This window comes from Miniopterus natalensis, chromosome 1 (assembly GCF_054644295.1).
Source record: "Miniopterus natalensis isolate mMinNat1 chromosome 1, mMinNat1.hap1, whole genome shotgun sequence".
In the NCBI taxonomy this organism is placed as follows: Eukaryota; Metazoa; Chordata; class Mammalia; order Chiroptera; family Miniopteridae; genus Miniopterus; species Miniopterus natalensis.
Window position 1 is genome coordinate 46,454,275 of NC_142081.1, and position 18,945 is coordinate 46,473,219.

The 18,945-nt window shown below is 36.0% G+C and overlaps 1 protein-coding gene and 1 pseudogene across 1 annotated transcript in view; one reads left to right on the top strand and one right to left on the bottom strand.

Annotated features, from left to right (window-relative positions):
- Positions 1-18,945, top strand: part of ADAM10 (ADAM metallopeptidase domain 10) — a 120,068-nt gene that overhangs the window by 82,858 nt on the left and 18,265 nt on the right. The window contains exons 9-10 of the mRNA XM_087821218.1: positions 4,704-4,867; positions 10,091-10,274. Of these exons, the coding sequence (XP_087677344.1) occupies positions 4,704-4,867; positions 10,091-10,274 (348 nt within the window). The remainder of the gene's footprint in view (positions 1-4,703; positions 4,868-10,090; positions 10,275-18,945) is intronic.
- LOC107533707 (PWWP domain-containing protein 2A pseudogene) lies at positions 15,561-18,871 on the bottom strand (annotated as a pseudogene).

Here is an 18,945-nt window from a genome sequence, read left to right on the forward strand (position 1 = left end):
ATCTGGACCTTTTGACTCCAGGTTTAGTGCATTTGGTAGTTATTTTACTAGATGTTGCATACTGTCACATTCTAGCTTTCTCTTTTAAGACATTTCTAATAAGTTGAAATGTTTCCTGCATCTTAGTAGAGGTTTTATATTGTTGGAATCCATTTCCTTCTTAAGAGAGAGCAGTTATAAAATAGTACTACTCTATAATATTTAATATCATTTTGGATAACTGTTATGGCATAATGGGAAGAGCACTGGATTGGGAGCTATAAGACTGGATACTTGTCTTTTCTGTTTCTGTAAATTCAGGTAAATTATTTTACTTCAGCTTGTTTATTTTTCACCTTAATATGTTCTGTCTTTGCCCTTCCTTTGAGACTTCATGTTTATGTCTATAGATCTTAGTAATGCTTGCACTTGTTTTTTGTTGTTTTAAATAGCATTTCATAGCTGATCTGTTCAACTTATGATCTGTTACTTTTTCTTACTTTTGTTTTCATTTTTATTTGGCCTAATTTTAATTCTTTCATTTTATTTAATTCTGTAGATATTTCACTGTTCAAATATATGGTAGTGGGAAGGATTTTGTTGTGATATTGTTATGTTATTTTTCACAGGACAATTACATTATTAGCTATTTCCCTTTCACTAAGTTAAGCCAGGGAAAATAATGAAGGGTGAAACATTCTAATATTAGGTTTCTTATCTTCCAGTCTGTTTTACACTACTTTTTATTTGTTTAATTTCATACTGTAGTTGGGTGCTGTCTTGGGTTTTGTTGATGAGGAAAATGTTATCTTCTGCCTCAACTACATAATAAGTAGAAACAACTAACTAACTGGGCTGACTTGGAGGCTCCAATTTAAAATTATACTGGGCCTTGAAGAGAGCCCATTAAAAGGGAGTCTGGTCTCCAAAACAAAGTCAATCTTGAATATGAACCTGGAAAGATTACTTTGAGCATTATGTAAGTACTATGTTAAGCAGGTAGCCTTTTATTTAGAGACTGAAACATTGGTTCCTTAACAAAGTAAACTCTTCATATTAAATAATTCCTTTGTTCTACTTCACTTGCTGTACTCTTCTAATACGCCTTTTGAGGGGCCATTTTTGGGGGTTATTATGGTACATTCTGCTCATATATTATCCATCTTAATGTTATCAATTAACATAATGAATGTAGTCTCACTTTGTACAGGCCACTGAACAATGCTAGCTCTGGAATTCCTCTCCATAGTTAATCCTGAACCACTCAATATTCCTCTGACCATTTGTGAAGAAAATTTTTTGAGACATTTCATTTGGTAGAAATAGTCTCTTCTGTTTTTCTTAGTTTAGAAACTTTAATTTTACATATTAGGATTTGAAGGCATACAGAGCTCAACATGGGTTCTCAAGATAATCAACAGTCTGTTGAGTTCTTAACCTGTTTAAAAGTCTAATTAAAAGGCTAAAAGAGTTACATCATTAGAATGTTGCAACAGAACACTTAATATTGGCATTTTGTTCAGGTCTGGATTGTCCCTTGCAGGATGTTTAACACCTGGTCCCTACTCATTGCATGTGAGTACTGTCCCCCAGACATGAAAGACAAAGAAATGCCTTCAGATATTTCTTAATAATCTATCTGGGATTGGTACTACTGTCTGGTTCAGAATTACAACTCAGATCAATATTGTATGGTCAGCATACTACTAACTTTTAGGTACTTAGGCCTGCTCACATAAAAACTGTATTTTTTGGCCCTGGCAATATTATTCAGTGGTTAGAGTATTGGGTTGTACACTGAAGGGTCTCGGGTTCCATTCCCAGTCAAGGGCATGTACCTGGGTTGCAGGTTTGATCCCCAGCCTGTGTTGGGGTATGTGCGGAGTCGATTAATTGATGTGTCTCCTTCACATTGATGTTTCTCTCTCTCCCCCGGCCCCTGTCCACACACTCTCAAAATCAATGGAAAAAATATCCTGGGGCGAGGATTAACACACAAAGAACAACAACTGTATTTTTGGACTCAAGGTGTTATATTACTTTTGTAGTTTTTCTAAATTTTGAGGGCAGGGGGTCTATTTTAAAGTTTAGGGCTGTTATTCTATGACTTTAGCTCTCAGACTATCCTGTAGATAGAAAAATGTGATTATACTTCCTTTTTGGTATTTGAGTCATCCATCCATCAGTAATTGCTTTTGACTTGAATTTAAAACATTTTACCCGTTTTATTGTTATTAACAATTGTGTTTTTAGTGATGACATATGCAGTAAATTTTAAATTTATAATATAAAGCAATTGCTGACCTTCAGTTGTGGTTTAGTTAGAGGTATATATATGATCAATAATTTAATTTCTGGCATATCACGACTAGTTACAGCATTAAAAAAAATTAAGCCATAGCTTTTAAAATTTGATATAGCATTTTCTTTCTTTCTGTATAAGTGGGTTATTCCAACGTATGCTATTTGCCTGTAACAAATATTAACCTTTCCTATAAGTAATAGACCAAAAGCAGTTGTTTAAGACATTAAGTAAGATCTGAATTATAAAGACTATATTTCAGAAAATACACTCAAGTTTATGTATGAACTTCTCTTATACTAGATAGATCTTAAAAATACAGAAAAGTATATTATCAGAGTTTTTAATATATGCTCTCTACTTTTTTTTTAACTGATAAATTTGCAGTGTGGAGTCTTCTATGCTTAATTCAAGTTTGACAGTACTACATTGGACCAATTTGCATATGACAAATCTTCGCTAAGGCAGGATATTAATTTATTATTTGTTCAAAACTATAACATGTATACTATTATTATTATTATATACAGAGTGCTTATTCCTGTCTTTTTTTAGTTTTTAGAAATAGTGATATAGTCCTTAGGACTCACCTCCAAAAGTAGAGGTGCCTTAAGAAAATACATTAAATATTCATAAATCATTAGCTGTTTCCTTTTTATTCAGTTTTCTGTGTAGAAAAGGTAGTAAGTTTTGAATAGCATAAAGGTTCTCAATTCATCATTGCTGGTTAAAATCTGTGTTTGGCTCAGTCTTTCAGTTTACTTTTCTATGAAATACATTATCATTTCTACTTCCTAAATTGTATCATAACGGTAATTCAAATTTATGTTTTGTTGCCATATACTTTCTGATTTTAAAAGGAGCAAGACAGCAATTGTACCATGCCATTCTTGCAGATCTATTTTTAGTTGATTTTTATTATATGCTTTATCAGGGATTATAAATATTAGGTTTTTAAAAATGATTTCATGACTTGGTGATAACTTTGCGTACATGTAGAAAGCTAATTTAAAATAGTTTGATCAGTTATCAGAATATGCTAATTCATTTGATTGTATTTTAACAAAATCAAATAAAGAAACCTTTTAAATGTGAATATAAATTAAAGAACTTCTCACTAAAAGTCGTCAATAGAGTTATTAAGAGAACTGTGGTTTTCTCAGTACAATGTAAATAGAGACATACATTCACCAGCCAGCTTCTTTATGTTGTTCTTTTTCTAATTTCTTATGTTAACTGCCTTTAGATGTGAAAGCAGTTTCATTTTGGTATTAAGCTCTGAAGTTAAGGAACTATTAATGAGCTATAAAGTGATTTAATATGTATATGTAAAAATATGGGTTTCCTTTTAAAATGTGGAAATATTCTCAAGACACATTGGAAAATCATAATTCAGTTTTTTGAATTTATTTTGACAAAAATTTCAAACATGCCAAAAAGTTGCAAGAGTAGTACAGTGAATATCTGATAGGTAGTATTTTGCCATATTTGCTCTCCCTTTCTTCCTTCACACTCTCTCCTTCCTTCCCTCCTCCCTTTGTTTTTTAACCCATTTGACATAATTATTTTTTTCAGCTTTATTGAGGTATAATTGACAAATACAATTGTAAGATATTTGAAGTGTACATTGTAATGATTTGCTATTCATATACATTGTGAAACTTTATTCGTCTTATAACTGAAAGTTTGTACCTTTTACCAATCTTTCCCTGTTACTCCCACCCAGCTGCACCCCTATCCCCTGGCAACCCTTAATTCTTTCCTTTCCCTCTTTTTTTAAAATAGATCTTTATTGATTTTAGAGAGAGGAAGGGAGAGGCAGAGAGAGAAACATCAGTGATGAGAGAATCATTGGTTGGCTGCCTCTTGCACGCCCCCTCTGGGTATCGAGTCCACAACCCAGGCCTGTGCCCTGACTGGGAATCGAACTGCTATTTCCTTGCTCGTAGGTCAATGCTCAACTGCTATATTGTATGTTGCCTCTCAGGATAGCAAGTCACATACATACATCTGTGCATCACTACTATTATTTGTAGAGGTCACTTTCTCAGAATCTATTTGAGAATATTTTATTCAACTTTCATTTACTTAAAGTTTTCCTTTTAAAAGATGAAAGGCATAAGCTTTGACTCAGTGTAAATACTCATATATTCAAATTTAACAGAAACTTAAATATTTGTTTTTCTAAATTAATGGGAGCAAAATTTGGGGACATCTTGATTATGAAGAAGAATATTTTATAAGGGCTTTGAACTCAATCCTGAGAGTTTCTTCATTAGAACTTTTACTTGAAATGACTTCCTAATTTTGGACCAGTTGTATTTTGGACTCAAAATATAAAATGTCTTAATGTAGCACATTTTAGAAAGTAATTTTTTTGGTAAAATAGGTACTAATTTAGCCATCTTTTGCTCTGAATTAGGAAGCTCTGGAGGAATATGTGAAAAAAGTAAGCTCTATTCAGATGGTAAGAAGAAGTCCTTAAACACTGGAATTATTACTGTTCAGAACTATGGATCTCATGTACCCCCCAAAGTATCTCACATTACTTTTGCTCATGAAGTTGGACATAACTTTGGATCTCCAGTAAGTATTGCCTAATGACTAGATTTTAATTAAAATAATAAAAGTTATTAACCTATCTTTTATGTCAGTGATTTTTGTTTGTTTGTTTACAATGAAAACAAGTATGTATGAATGTTTAGTTTTTATATGTCAGAACACAGTTATGTACTTGCCATACTGAAAGGGAGGAAAATAGAATATTTGTGATTAAAATAAGAAAAATCAACCTACCAATGCCAGAATTCTATGAAGGCAAGGGATTTTGTCTGTTTCATTCACTTCTATGTCTCCTGGCCCTAGAACAGTGTCTGGTACATGATTTATTAAAATATTCATTGAAGGAGAATCACTTTTTATTATTTAAAGTACATTTTGAATGTTAGCAAATTGTGAAGTAGTTGTTTTCCTTGGTTTCTTTTAAAGCATTATTGGGACTTACTAGATTTATCTTTTTCTATTGTGGAATGAGGTTGATATTTTAAAATTTTTTAGTATGAAAATTTTTTAACATACATAAAAGTAGAGAAAAATAGTAAAACAAAACTATCATATGTTCATCATCCAGGACAGGGATTAGCAAACTTTTTCTGTATAGGGCCAGCTAGTAAATATTCTAGGCTTTAGGATAACATTTCTGCTGTATATTTTTCTTTGTTGTTTTTATAATCCTTTATTCATGGAAGAAATATTTTTAGCTTAGGATATATAAAACTGGTTGTGGCGTGCATTCAGATTCAGTGGTTATCAGAATTTTGCTACATTTCCTTTTTTTATTTCTTCCTTTTTATTTGTAAGATATTTGAAGCAAATTCGTTCATTCTTACATATTTTACTATACATTTCTAAAAAAAAAATAGACATTTTCTTCCATAGCCACAGTGTGATTATGATACCTGACAAAATTAACAATTCTTTGGTATCATTTAATACTCAGTCCATTATATTGATTTTCAAATTACCTAAAGATTAATGTACACAAAAATGCAAAATATTGAAAGATGTTCATTGTGATTTTGATAGGGCTTTTTAAAATAACAAGTTGGGAAAATTTCATTTGAAAACTATATGTAAATTTATTTTACTTGTACCTTATCACTTGTAAAAATGAAAATTTTATGAGTCTAGAAAAATATACAGTGTAGTTTAAAATCCTGAAATCTGCTTCTGTAATTTTCCTTAGCTTGTAAAATATGTGTCATCTCACTAAGTTGCAAGTCTTTCCTCTTCTAAGTTCCAATCAGAAATCAACAGATTATTATCAATACTCTTTGAGAAAATAGTTAAAATGTATTTACTGTCTCTCTCTTGACTGCTTACCAAGGGAAATGTAGCACCCTTCTAACTACTCTTCTATCCTTTAGTCTAGGTCCTATCAAAGCTGAATGTTCATATAAACTACTGAGGATCTTAAAATACAGATTTCTGTTCAGTGAGTCTTTGGTGGGGCATGAATTTCCACATTTCTAAGAAACTCGCTTTGCTGCTGATGTGGACCACACTTGGAGTAGGGAATCTAGTCTATTCTCTTTTCACTTCATTTTTAATCCATCCCCTACCCAGTTGCTGGAGAGGTGTTTTTAGTATATGAATGTTACGTTACTTATTATTTAATGGATAAATTGGTTGACATATTTTGTCTGTCTTGCCATATTTTCCTGTCATACTGATGCAGGCATTCCAGGGGTCCTGGAATCTGAAGATCTGTGACCCACTGTGGGATTCTTGGCTTCCATCGGGAAAGAGCTGAGACAAGTCAGCATAGAGTTTAAAGTAAAAGAGAGTTTATTAGTGAAACAGTGAGACAGAGAGTCGCTACTCCACGGATATAGCAGCCCCTCCCTCGTGGGATTTACTCCTTTTACTGAGGCTCATTTAATTGAGGGGTAGGGCATTCAATAAGGGAAAAGAATGTTCAAGGTTTTTCCAGGAAAGGGGTGAAGACTTCTTGGAACAGCACTGATGGCCATTATGTGTCCTTATATTGGCTTTCTTTTCTATGTGTGTGTGGGGGAGTAGTTTAATATGCTAATATATTACAATGAGCAAATAATGAGGCTAGGGGTTACTGCAAGGTGAAATTAATCGCAGTGTTGGATGAGCTGGCCTTCTGTTGGTTCTAAGCCATAAATCCATTGGGGGTTGGTCTTACTATCTTCGTGATAATCCTTATCAGTTACATCCCTTTTGCCATATACCCTATCTCAGTTTCAAGCTAGGTTTAATGGTTCTGTCATGCTTAAACACACCCCATTCCTTTGTACATGTTGTTCATGCTACCATTCATATACATAGCAGATAGTAAATATTTATTAAGTAATTTAATAGTAAGATCAGCCAGAACCATAAACTCCTGAGCCTGTCTTCCTTGAGATCTTTATCTGAAAATCTGTCTTTATCTCTCCTGCTATAAATCTGTATACTATGTCAATGTTACTTTCTCTCTGAGTGGTTCACACTATTCTTTATATTTATTTATCTTTTCCCAAATATTACTGCACACCTATTGTTAACCATTTTATAAGCTTTGTTGTGGGAAGCTGTAATCATAAATGAGACAAATTCTGTCTCTCAATGTGAAAATTCTAATACGTGCCCACTCTTACCAGATTAATCTTTGTCTAGATATGGTTCTGATCATTCTGATCATGCCACTTCTGTTTACAGCTTACTTCTAGTACCTGCTGATATAATTTCCTTATCTTAGCATTTAGGGTTTTCCATAATTTGGGTCCAAGTATATTTTCAGTGTTATCTCCTGTCTCTTGTCAAATTAGGTAATTTACAGTTCTTTAAAACTTTCCTTCTGCCATGAAGCCAATTCCTTCCCTTCTCTGCCTGTTGGAATCTTAATCCATGCTGTTATATAATGTAAATTAATATGGCCCTTTTGTCAGGCAGTTTGGCAGTGTGTATCAAGACCCTTAAAGTGTTTGACCTTTTTACTGAGTAACTCTACCTCTGGGAATCCAACTAAAAGAAATGCAGACTCTGTCAAAGATTTGTATACATTTCAACAATAAAAATAAAAAGATATGCATGGCCATTTTATTTATAATAGCAAACAATTTTAAACAGCCTAAATGCCCCACACAAGTAAGTATCATGGAATGCTCTGCCATCATTTAAAAATAAAGTTTTTGAATGCTTGCCCTGTACTGTTAAACTGAAAGAAACCATTTCTATAACTGTACATAAAATATAACCCAAATTTTGTATTAAAATACGATATTACTAGTCAGGTAGGAAATGGACCAAAATGTTAAAAGTAGTCATTGTGGTTGGTGGATTATGATTGAATTTTTTTTTAATCTGTTTTTTATTTTCTAAAATTTTTATGTTTCTCTAGTCAGGAAAAAGCTTTTCTTTTTTCTCATCAAACTAAGATTATAGTTTTCTTTGTGAAACATTCCCTTTATTTGAACTCTCACAGCACTTTTTGGGGGTACAGTCAAGATGGGCTTTATATTCTGTTTTATGTTTTGCTTATTTGTGTGCCTGTTTATTCCCTGTTCTGAAGATAACAGAGAGCTGGTATACTTATTTATAATTTGTTCTTCTTTTTATGGTTATTAATAGTAATCCATTACAATCTCCTAGGGGCTAATAAAATAGTAATTGATTAGCGATATCTGTAATGGAAATAGGGCAGGGAGTCAGACTAGGCAAGGATATCAAAATTTGCTAGCCATTGCCCTAGCCGGTATGGCCCAGTGGTTAGAGCGTCAGCCTGTGGGCTAAAGGGTCCCAGGTTTGATTCCAGCCAAGGGTGCTTATGGGAGGCAATCAGTTGATGTGTCTCTCTCACATTGATGTTTCTCTGTCCCTCTCTCCCTTCTACTCTCTGAAAAGCAATGGGGAAAAAATATCCTCTTGTGAGGATTAAAATGAAAAAATTTGCTAGCCCTTTAAAATAAAATGTAATTCCTTTGAGGGCTAGGGACAGTGCTTAACTCATCTTTATATTTTCATAGTTCAGGTTTTTTTTGTATTACGTCGAATTGGAATTTTTTCTTTCTCTTTCTGAAATTCTAATGCTGAGAATAATTCTAGTGCCATACATGATCGGAAACCAAATTGAATTCTAGAATGAAAACATAAAGCAAGATAATATTGGTGAATAGTAAAGAGTTGTTAAATACTGAACCTAGGTACAGGAGAAAGGCAAGAGGAAACAGGAAGAATAAAGGTGAAAGTAGTTGCTTTAATAGTTGCTTCAGATTAGGGAGTAGAAAATGCAAGTGACTTAGATAGATTCTAGGAAGAAACAGAATGCCTGTGGTCAGTCCTTTTCTCTCTGGAGAGTAGGGTTGTGGGGCATTCAAAACAATTTAATTAAAGAAAACTATTACTCAGGACCCATTGTTTTTCACCCTTACTGACAAGTTCTGAATTGTTGTTAGTGGAACATTGTGAGGTTCCTTTGTTTTGCTTTTAAATGCATATCCCCCAAGGGCTGGGGAGACCGGCTGTGATCTGGTAGTGCTCTCTTTCCTGATCTTAGTGCTGGTCATGTAAGTATATTTACTTTGAGAAAATTCACGGAGCTGTGGTTTGGTACTTTTCTGTATGTATCTGATACTTCAGTAATAGTTTAGTTACCAACACCATAAATTATCTCTGTGCATAGACATGTATGTCGCCTGTTTTATTCCACAAAGCAGTGTTTTGGTTTTACCTCTTGGCCTTTCTTAATTTTCATTTAAAAATAGATCATTGTGTTTCTATCCCTACTCGGCATTTACTTTCTTTCTTATGTAATATTAAGTCCTCAACTCCCTTAGATGCCTGTCCTGTATGTACTTAGCCTCATGCCATTCTCTCTTGTTTCCTGTCTTTCCCTACCTCTGTCTTTTCTGAACTGGCCAGAACATGTAATTTAACATGTATTTTAATGAATATTTACTATATTTTAAATAGTTTATATTCCTGTTACTAGTTTTAAAAAGTAGGTGAACTTATTTTTAATAGACTTTTATGATAATTTGTCCTGCATTCTACTCCCTATGTAACAAAGCTCTAAGTTGTGGTTAGAACTTCACTGATTTTTTCCTTCCCTTCTAAGACAGCAGCCTTAAAAGAGCAGATTGTTTTCCATCTCACAGTCTAAAACAATTGTAAGATCTTTTCTAAAGGAGAATCTACAAGCTTCCATTGTTCTTCTGATGAGAATATTACTTTTAATCAGATGACCTGAAAACCTTATTTTACTTCCCTGTTTATGTAACTCTATATTCTGTTTGACAGCATGATTCTGGAACAGAGTGCACTCCAGGAGAATCTAAGAATTTGGGACAAAAAGAAAATGGCAATTATATCATGTATGCAAGAGCAACATCTGGGGACAAACTTAACAACAATAAATTCTCACTCTGTAGCATCAGAAATATAAGCCAAGTTCTTGAGAAGAAGAGAAACAACTGTTTTGTTGGTATGTATTTTTTCCAAACATTTTATGAATATTTTCATACTTGAAAGAATTATATAATGAACACCTGTGTACCCACCACCTATATTTTATGATTATTAACGCTTTGCTGTATTTGCTTTATCACATTTATTAATCTGCCTATCCCTCAGTCCATATTTTTTGTTGCAGTTTAAAGTGGATTGTATCAGTATACTTTAACCCTAAACAGTTCAGCACACATATTGTTAGAGTTCAATACTGTTCGTGATTTTTTTATTTCTTTCATAAGTGAAATGCACAAATCCTAAGTCCACAATCTGATGAGCTTTGACAAATGCATTTACCTGTATAACCGATCAAGACACAGAACATTTCTATCACTCCAGAAAGTTCTCTCATTTCCCTCCCCAGTCAGTCTCTGCTCCCAACATATGCACACAGAAGTAACCACTATTCTGATTTATTTTGCTTGTTTTACTTCATATAAATGAAATCATACAGTTTGTACCCTTTTGCTTTCACTCAGCATAATATTTTGAGATTTATCATTAGTATTTTGTTTCATTTTATCGCTGAGTAGTATTGTATATCTACTCTCCTATTGATTAACACCTGGGCTTTTCAGGTTTGGGCTAATATGAATTAAGCTGCTATGAAATTCTTTTTATTTTTCTTACTGTAGTAAAATATATAACATAAATTTTTTATGTTATAAAAAATTTAAACTATGTATTAGTATTTAAACTAATTTTAAGTGTACAATTCAGTGGCGTTAAGTACATTCACAGGGTTGTACAACCATCACCACTATCCATTTCCAGACTTTTTCATCGCTCCAAATAAAAATCCTGTAACTGTTAAACAATAACTCCCGTTCCCCTCTCTCCTCAGCCCATGGTAACCTCTCATCTACTTTCTGCCTCTATGAATTTGCCTATTGTAGGTACCTCCTATAAGTGGGATCAGACAGTATTTGTACTGGTGTGGCTCTGACTTATTTCACTGAGCATGATATTTTCAGTATTCATCCAATTTGTAGCATATATCAGATTGGCATACTTTTTTATGGCTGAATAATATTTCATTGTTTGGATATGATATGTTTATCCATCCATTCATCTGTTATGCCTCTCTTGTGACATTTAATATTCTAAATAATCTACCTTGTATTATGTTTTTTGGGGGTTCTTGTCCTGTTTCACAGAATTATAAGTTACTTGGGGGAAAATTGAAGCTGCTCACCTTGCACATAAGGAACACTCAAAGATGGATTTAAACATATGACAGCAGAGGAGAAAGAATTGAGGAAGATTTCCATATAAACATGGCCTTTTGTTTTTTTAGCTGGATTTTTTTTTTTTATATATATTGATTTCAGAGAAAGGGAAGGAGAGGGAGAGAGAGAGATAGAAACAGCAGTGATGAGAGAGTCATTGATCAGCTTCCTTCTGCACACCCCCGACTGGAGATCGAGTCCGCAACCGGGGTATGTGCCCTGACCGGGAATCGAACCCCGGGGTTCTAGGTTGGCGCTCAACCACTGAGCCATGCCTGGCTGAGTTGGATTTTTTTTAATCTTCACCCAAGGATACTTTTTCCATTGCTTTTTCAGAGAGAGTGGAAGAGACAGAGAGAGAAACATTGATGTGAGAGAGACACATCGATTGGTTACCTACTGCAGGTGCCCCAAACAGGGCAACTGAGGTCCGTGCCCTTGGCCAAAGTTGAACTGGGACTCTTCAGTCCACCACTCTAACCACTGAACCAAATCCGCTAGGGCTTTTTAGCTGGATTTAAAAAAAAATTTGAAGTATAATTGACATAACATTGAGGCCTTCTGTTTTTAACTGTAGTTTTATTGTTTATATTCACATGCGTGTTATAAGAAATAACAGATTCCACGTGCCCTTCATCCAGTGGTTACATCTTGTACAACTATGTAATAGAATATCACAGCCAGGATATTGACATTGATGCAATCGACAGATCTTATTCAGATTTCCCCAGTTTTTCTTGTTCTCATTTCTGTGTGTGTGTTTGGTTCCATACAGTTTTATAACATGCATAGGTAGGTATATGTATCCGTCACCACAGTCTAGATACAGAACAGTTCTGTCACCACAAGGAACCCTCAGTGTTCCTTTTATAACCACACTTACCTTCCTCCTGCTGTCCCCTCACTTTCCCCAGTAAACTATTTCCCATTTCTAAAATTTTGTCACTTCAGAAATGTTATATAATTGGAATCATACAACATACGTAGCCTTGTAGGATTGTTTTTTTTCACGCAGCATATAATTCTCTGGAGATTCATCCAAGTTGTTGCCTGTATCAATAGTTTGTTCCTTTTTATTGCTGAGTAGTATTGTGTGGTATGTTTGTAGCATAGTTTGTTTAACCATCTCTTTGTTAAAGGACATCTGGGCTATTTTCAGTTTTTGGCGATTATGAATAAAGCAGCTAGAAACATTCATATACAGGTATATTATGATAACAAATTTTTATTTCTCTGGGATAAGTGCCCTCAAATCCAATTGGTGGGCCATATAGTAGTTACTTGTTTTTATTTATGTGAAACTGCCAAACTTTTCTAGAGTGGTTGTACTATTTTATTCTTTTTTAAAAAAATTATCATTTATTGATTTTTGAGAGAGAGAGGAAGAAGGAGGAGAGAGAGAGAGATCACTTTGTTATTCCACTTATTTATGTGTTCATTGGTTGATTCTTGTATGTTTTCTATGTGCCTTTCCTGACTGGGGATCGAACCCACAATCTTGGGGTATCAGGACGATGCTCTAAGCAACTGAGCTAGTGAGCTACCTGCCTAGGAAAATGGTTGTACTCTTTACATTCCCACCAGCAGTGTATAAGTGATCTAATTCCTCTTCATCCTTGCCAGCTTTTGGTATTTTATTTTATCCATTCTAATAGGTATATAGTGATATCTCATTGTGGTTTTAATTTGTATTTTCCTGAAAACTAATGAATGATGTTGAACATCTTTTCATGTGCATATTTGGTGAGATGTCCATATTTCTTGGCCATTTCTAATTGTATTTTTTTCTGTTGAGTTTTGAGAGTTCTTTATACGGTCTAGATAGTAGTTATTTGTCAGATACTGATCTGCAAGTATTTTCTTCCAGTCTGTAGCTTGTCTTTTAATTTTTATTTATTTTTTATCTTTTACTTATTATTATTTTTTAAAATATCAAGACTTTATTGGATAAATGTTACACAACATTCTTTTAACATTTATGTCTCAGCATACTTCAGATGATAAACAATTTTTGTCATTCAAGTCTACAAGATGAAATAGGCTTCTGAAGATATGAAATACAGACAAAGGTAGCATGAAGCAAAGCTTAAATATTAAGCAACTAAAGCAATGAAAGTGAAACAGCAACATGGTATGTCTAGATTTTAAATACCACCAAGTTTCATTTTTTAAAAAATGAAAATCTGGTTTATAACAGAATACCTTTAAGAATTTGTCATGGGGAAAAAATAGATACTTAAAACCTAATTTCAATTCTTTTGCCGTTATATTACTCCTTGGTAATTTCCATCACTCTTGCATAAGTAATGCTAAAGCTTAATTAAAATTCTTGATTATACAGCCCATGTGGCTTGGGAGTTGTCTGATTCTTGAAGGGAACCTGAAAGGTACTGCTGGTGTTAATACAGCTGAAGGACAGGATGGACAGAGTTGGGTGCCACTGAGACAGGTAATCTTTAGACTCCCTGCTGGCACCGTTCCTGAGCTGACTTTTTCAGATTTCATCACATGTGTAATGACTTCATGATAAATACTTTTCCAAAAAGATAATTTTAGAATGCAGGCAAACCTTTTACTTTCAGTGTAATTAGGATTTGCATTAAACTCACAGAAACAAGATTGCCTACCTTTTCTTCTTGAGTTATAAAACAAATCCTTAGTCAGGTATATGAAATGTTCTAAAACTTGCACCCAGAACCTTTTGTTAATCCTGAGTACGGAGTTAAGTAATCCCAAACCTACACAGTAAGATTATGAAATAAAGTGAACACTTAAGCCAGATGCTCAGTTATCTCTTATGTAGCTTCAAAAGAACTGTTTTTTTTGCATTTTCCTCCCCTTTTTTGTATTACATAATCAATAAGGATTATCTTTCTAGTTTAAAAAATAAGTCAGTATTGCCACTAAAAAACTTCAGTTTTTTTATTAAAAGTACGGCACTGTCAAATATAAAATGCCTTAAAAATGTAGTACTAACAGGTTAATCTGGTTTTCTCATTGTCTTCTCCACTTATTAAAAAAGAAAAATCAAGCTTTCTTTTTATAATACGTATTTTGCAAAGATAAAAACATTATGAGCATTAACAGTTCATGCTCTATTCATGAAAAGCTTGACACCACCTTTATGGGCCTTTTCCTGCTGCTTGTTCCCCAGGGGCAAGTCCCACCTGTAAGAATTTCTTGCACTTAGACGGAAGCAGGGGCTCTCTGTGGAGAGAGGGCCACATCAGAATTCAGATTTGTCACCTTTTCGGATCTAGATATAATCAGTACAGATAGGAAGAGTAAAAAGCCTTTCCAGTTCAGTTCAGTAGATTTAAGGACTAGCTCTCAGAGTATACATTTTCACTCCGAGATCAATACTAGCCTCTCTATGCTGACTCAGAATTTAAAAGTTAAGAATGTAGTTATGAAAATGTGCACAAAATGTTAAATACTGGTGGCAAAGAAATATATCTTAATATGTCCTAAGAAGCAAACATATATTCAAGGTAATACAGCCCTGCTTTATCAAAGAAAGAAAAGGTCCAAATTTCAGGGTGGGGGTACCTTGCCATCCTTTTAGCACAATGTTAAATCTTTCCTGTCGTTTCCACTGGCACCCTGAAGGGAACATTGGTCTCAGCATATGTGACCACTGCAGTTTCATAGGCGAGTCATTTTAGAAATACCGTTGCTCATACTGAACTGAGTAACATAAACCTTGGAGAAAGCACAAAGTTTTAGTACGAAAGATAATGCAACATTTCTGCCATCATCCCATGCCTTTCAGGCCTGTCCAAACTGTACTGATAAGAGCTTCACAATCAAAGGAAGTTACTGTCAGTGATTCTTCGTGTGCGTATTTCACATCACTTTTCTCGTCTCATGCATTATTTATTGCAGTAGTTTTTATTTTAGAAAATATTCCCCTAATACCTTTTCTTCGGTTTAATATAGCACAATTTGCAGGTGCCCCTTTAGAGGCTGTTGATTGTAACTGCTGCCTGAACATTTACTTAGTGCAGCTTTAAAAATCTGAGTCTCCAATTTCATTCAATCCTGGTGCTCTGGTGTTCTCTGTCATTGTGGCACAGGTCCACGAAACCAGCAGCCTGCGAATGTCTTTGTGCTGCCCGTCTCACTGCGAACTTCAGTGCTCCCAGTCTGAATCCACAGTGGTCTGTCAGCCACTGTAAGGGAGCAGCAGGATTCGTCACTGTCTGATGTAATAGTTGCCATTTGTTGAGACCTGCTGAGCGGGTAGAGGTGCAGCGAGACTGGGGCTTGGGTGCCAACTTGCCACTCCACATTTTCTCAAGTTCTGTCTTCAGAGAAGAGTCATTTTCTTCATTCCTGTACCTTTGGGGTTTTAAACGAACCCGGGGTGGAAGGGAACCTGAGCTAGGATTCTGATACTGACGTGTGAAATGGACTTTTGAATATGCATTTTTGGACGCAGAGGTTTCACTTTGCTTCTTTTGTGCCTTTTCTTTGGCAATTTTCAACACTTCCCGAGCTTTTGCATGATCCATGTTCTTACTCTGGAGCACTTTTTTAGTACTTAACTGAGCTTTTGATGTATTTGCCTGAGCAGAAACTTTGGCTACTCTACCTCTGCTGTGAGCAATATTTGAAACCTTAACCACAGCATTTCTTCTCTGGCTTTCATTTTGGGTTTTCCCATCCACTTTATGGTCAGTTTTGAGTTTTTTGTTCACAGTAGTTACGCTTTCATTTCTCCATTTTCCATCTTCATATTTGGAAGAGTCACTTGCACTACTACCTTTTCTAATTTCCTTTTTTTTTAGCAACGACACTGTTTTTACATTTGTCACACAGAACTTTAATAGCATTCATTACTGAAGTAGGTTCTTCCCTGTACATTTTTCGTTTTAATTTTCCGAGGAGGTGGCTGAGGTATGGTTGGTTATGTGTGTCCCTGATAAACAAAGCGGGAGGGTCAGGTGCTCCTTCATGGGAGAGTGGTGGCGGCGTGGAAGTCCACAGGCTTTCAGCCACGCTCCGCTCGGGCGGCGGGACAGAAGGGTCGTCGGGAGCAGCACCGTTCACCTCGCACTTGACTTCTGGCCCTTCTTGGAATGTATTCCTTTGCAGCTGCATGGCTTCAGGTTTATCCTTGTATTCCCTTTTGGGAAATACTGTCACAGGGATCCCACGGGGCCCAAACCTTTTGGACAGATCCGTAAGGACCCCGGAGCAGAGCTTCTCCCCAAGGAGGAACGACACGGGAGCGCGTCCTCGGTGATGGGGCCCCGCGTGACCTGCGCCTCCGAGCGGGGATGAGTTGTGGCACCGCCGAGGCCCGCCCGCCGGGGTTGCGGGCTGAGGCAGGGGGCTCCTGGGGCTCCTGAGGAGCCGCAGGCTGCTCGGGCGGTGCAGGGGAAGGTGGAAGGTCGGGCCCTCCTGAGGCGCGGCTGCGCCGGCTGCACTGCCCGGGCGGCAGCTTTTCCTCGGCCTCCGCCTCCGGCCTCGCCGCCTCCCGGCTGCGGGCGAGCTCCCGCGGCGGCCTGAGGAGAGGACTGCTGCCCGGCGGCCTCGCCGCCCCGCACGGATGCTGCAGTGGCCGTGACCGGGAGGGTGTCAGGACCGGCCTCGCCGCGGGGGATGCGCTCCCGCTCCCGCTCCCGCTCCCGCTCCCGCTCCCGCTCCCGCTCCCGCTCCCGCTCCCGCTCCCGCTCCCGCTCCCGCTCCCGCTCCCGCTCCCGCTCCCGCTCCCGCTCCCGCTCCCGCTCCCGCTCCCGCTCCCGCTCCCGCTCCCGCTCCCGCTCCCGCTCGGCCTCCAGGCGCCCCTCCCCGGGGGCGGTGCAGTCGCTGCGCAGGTTCCTTCCTGGCGTCTCCCTCCTCCAACTCCTGTAGCTTGTCTTTTAATATTTTTTCGCAGTCTTTCCCAGAGCAAAAATTAAATTTTGATAAAGTCCAAATTATCAATATTTACTTTTGTTGACTGGCTTTTTCTTTTAAAGACATCTTTTTCTTTTAAAGGGGTAGATTAAAATTACATTGATGTTACCATTTTTTTTTGTTACCAATATAGTTTTTCTAAAGCTTCTTAATGTGGAAGTGCTGCATAAATTATTTGTCAGCTGGGTTTTCACAATAAACTTTCTGGTTGAACCTGAGTTTTAAAAATAAGCATATTGCTTTATAGATACTACAGGAAGGAAATTTGTTTCTTATAATGAAATATGTATCTATTATAATTTTTGCATTTAAACAGCACCTTTTCTGTGTTTAAGCTGTTAGCAAGTAGCTGATTGAAATAATATCTCTGTGAGATATAAATTAATGTGTAGTAAATAGTGCGTCAAAGGTTTTCTGACTTTATCATTTTCCCTTTCTCCTTAATTACATGTCACATGGATTATAAAGTGATTATTACTAGACTTTAGAGAAATCATTGTTATTTACTTAGTATGTATGTGCATGTGCATGCATCTAATTTTATAAAACAAAAGAGATGGTAATAAAAGGAAAGAGGGATAGAGCTTTAATTATTGCTAAGATTCCCTTTAATATTTGATGTGGTTAAAGATAAGAATGAACTTTCTGTTTTCTACATTGATTTAGTGTAGAAAGTAAAGAGCACTAGATTTTAGATCTTGGAGACCTGGATTTTAGTCTTTTGCCCATACGGGGGTATATGGTTTTCTGCAAGTCACTAACTCTGGAAATTAGTTTTCTTTTCTGTAAAATGAAGTCATTTGATTCTTATCATTTCCCTGCAGATGCTGAAGTTCTGTGATTTATAATCTTACAAAGAGTAGCATTCTTGTTCTAATTTTAAACCTCATTGACAAAATCTAATAACTAAAGAGAGCCTTAAATTTTCTCTAAAATTATTCACTATGCCTAGGCCAGGTAGTCTAACTTAGTGAACCAAGATATGTGACCCAATACAGGTAGGCTCTGTGGGAATACAAAAGATGTAAATAATACATGGTTCTTCCCTTATGCAGCTTGGTCTAGCTGAGGAGCATAACTAAATTTAAAAATAATTACTTATGGACTAAGATACAGTCAACCAAATGGAATGTGGGAAATTCCACAGGACAAAATGAGCAATTTCTATAACAAATAAAGCATGTAAAAATAAAAAGAGCAAATCTGTTATATGTTAAAAGAACTTAAGACACATCAACCAATAGCAACCATGGGGAGAGGGTTTGGGGGAACCTTTTGTAGAACTTGGTTTAGGTAAACCAATTTTAAAGAGTCAGTTGAGTAAAACTGAACATGGATTGGCAATTAGATGCTATTAAGCATATGGTTAATTTTGTCAGATGTGATAATGGTATTATGGTTAGATTTTAAAAAGAAGACACTTACCTCTTAGATTCATCCGAGTGTTTACAAGAACAAATGAATATGTTAGATGGAGTTGTTTATAATGTATTATTGATAGTTAAAGCTGAG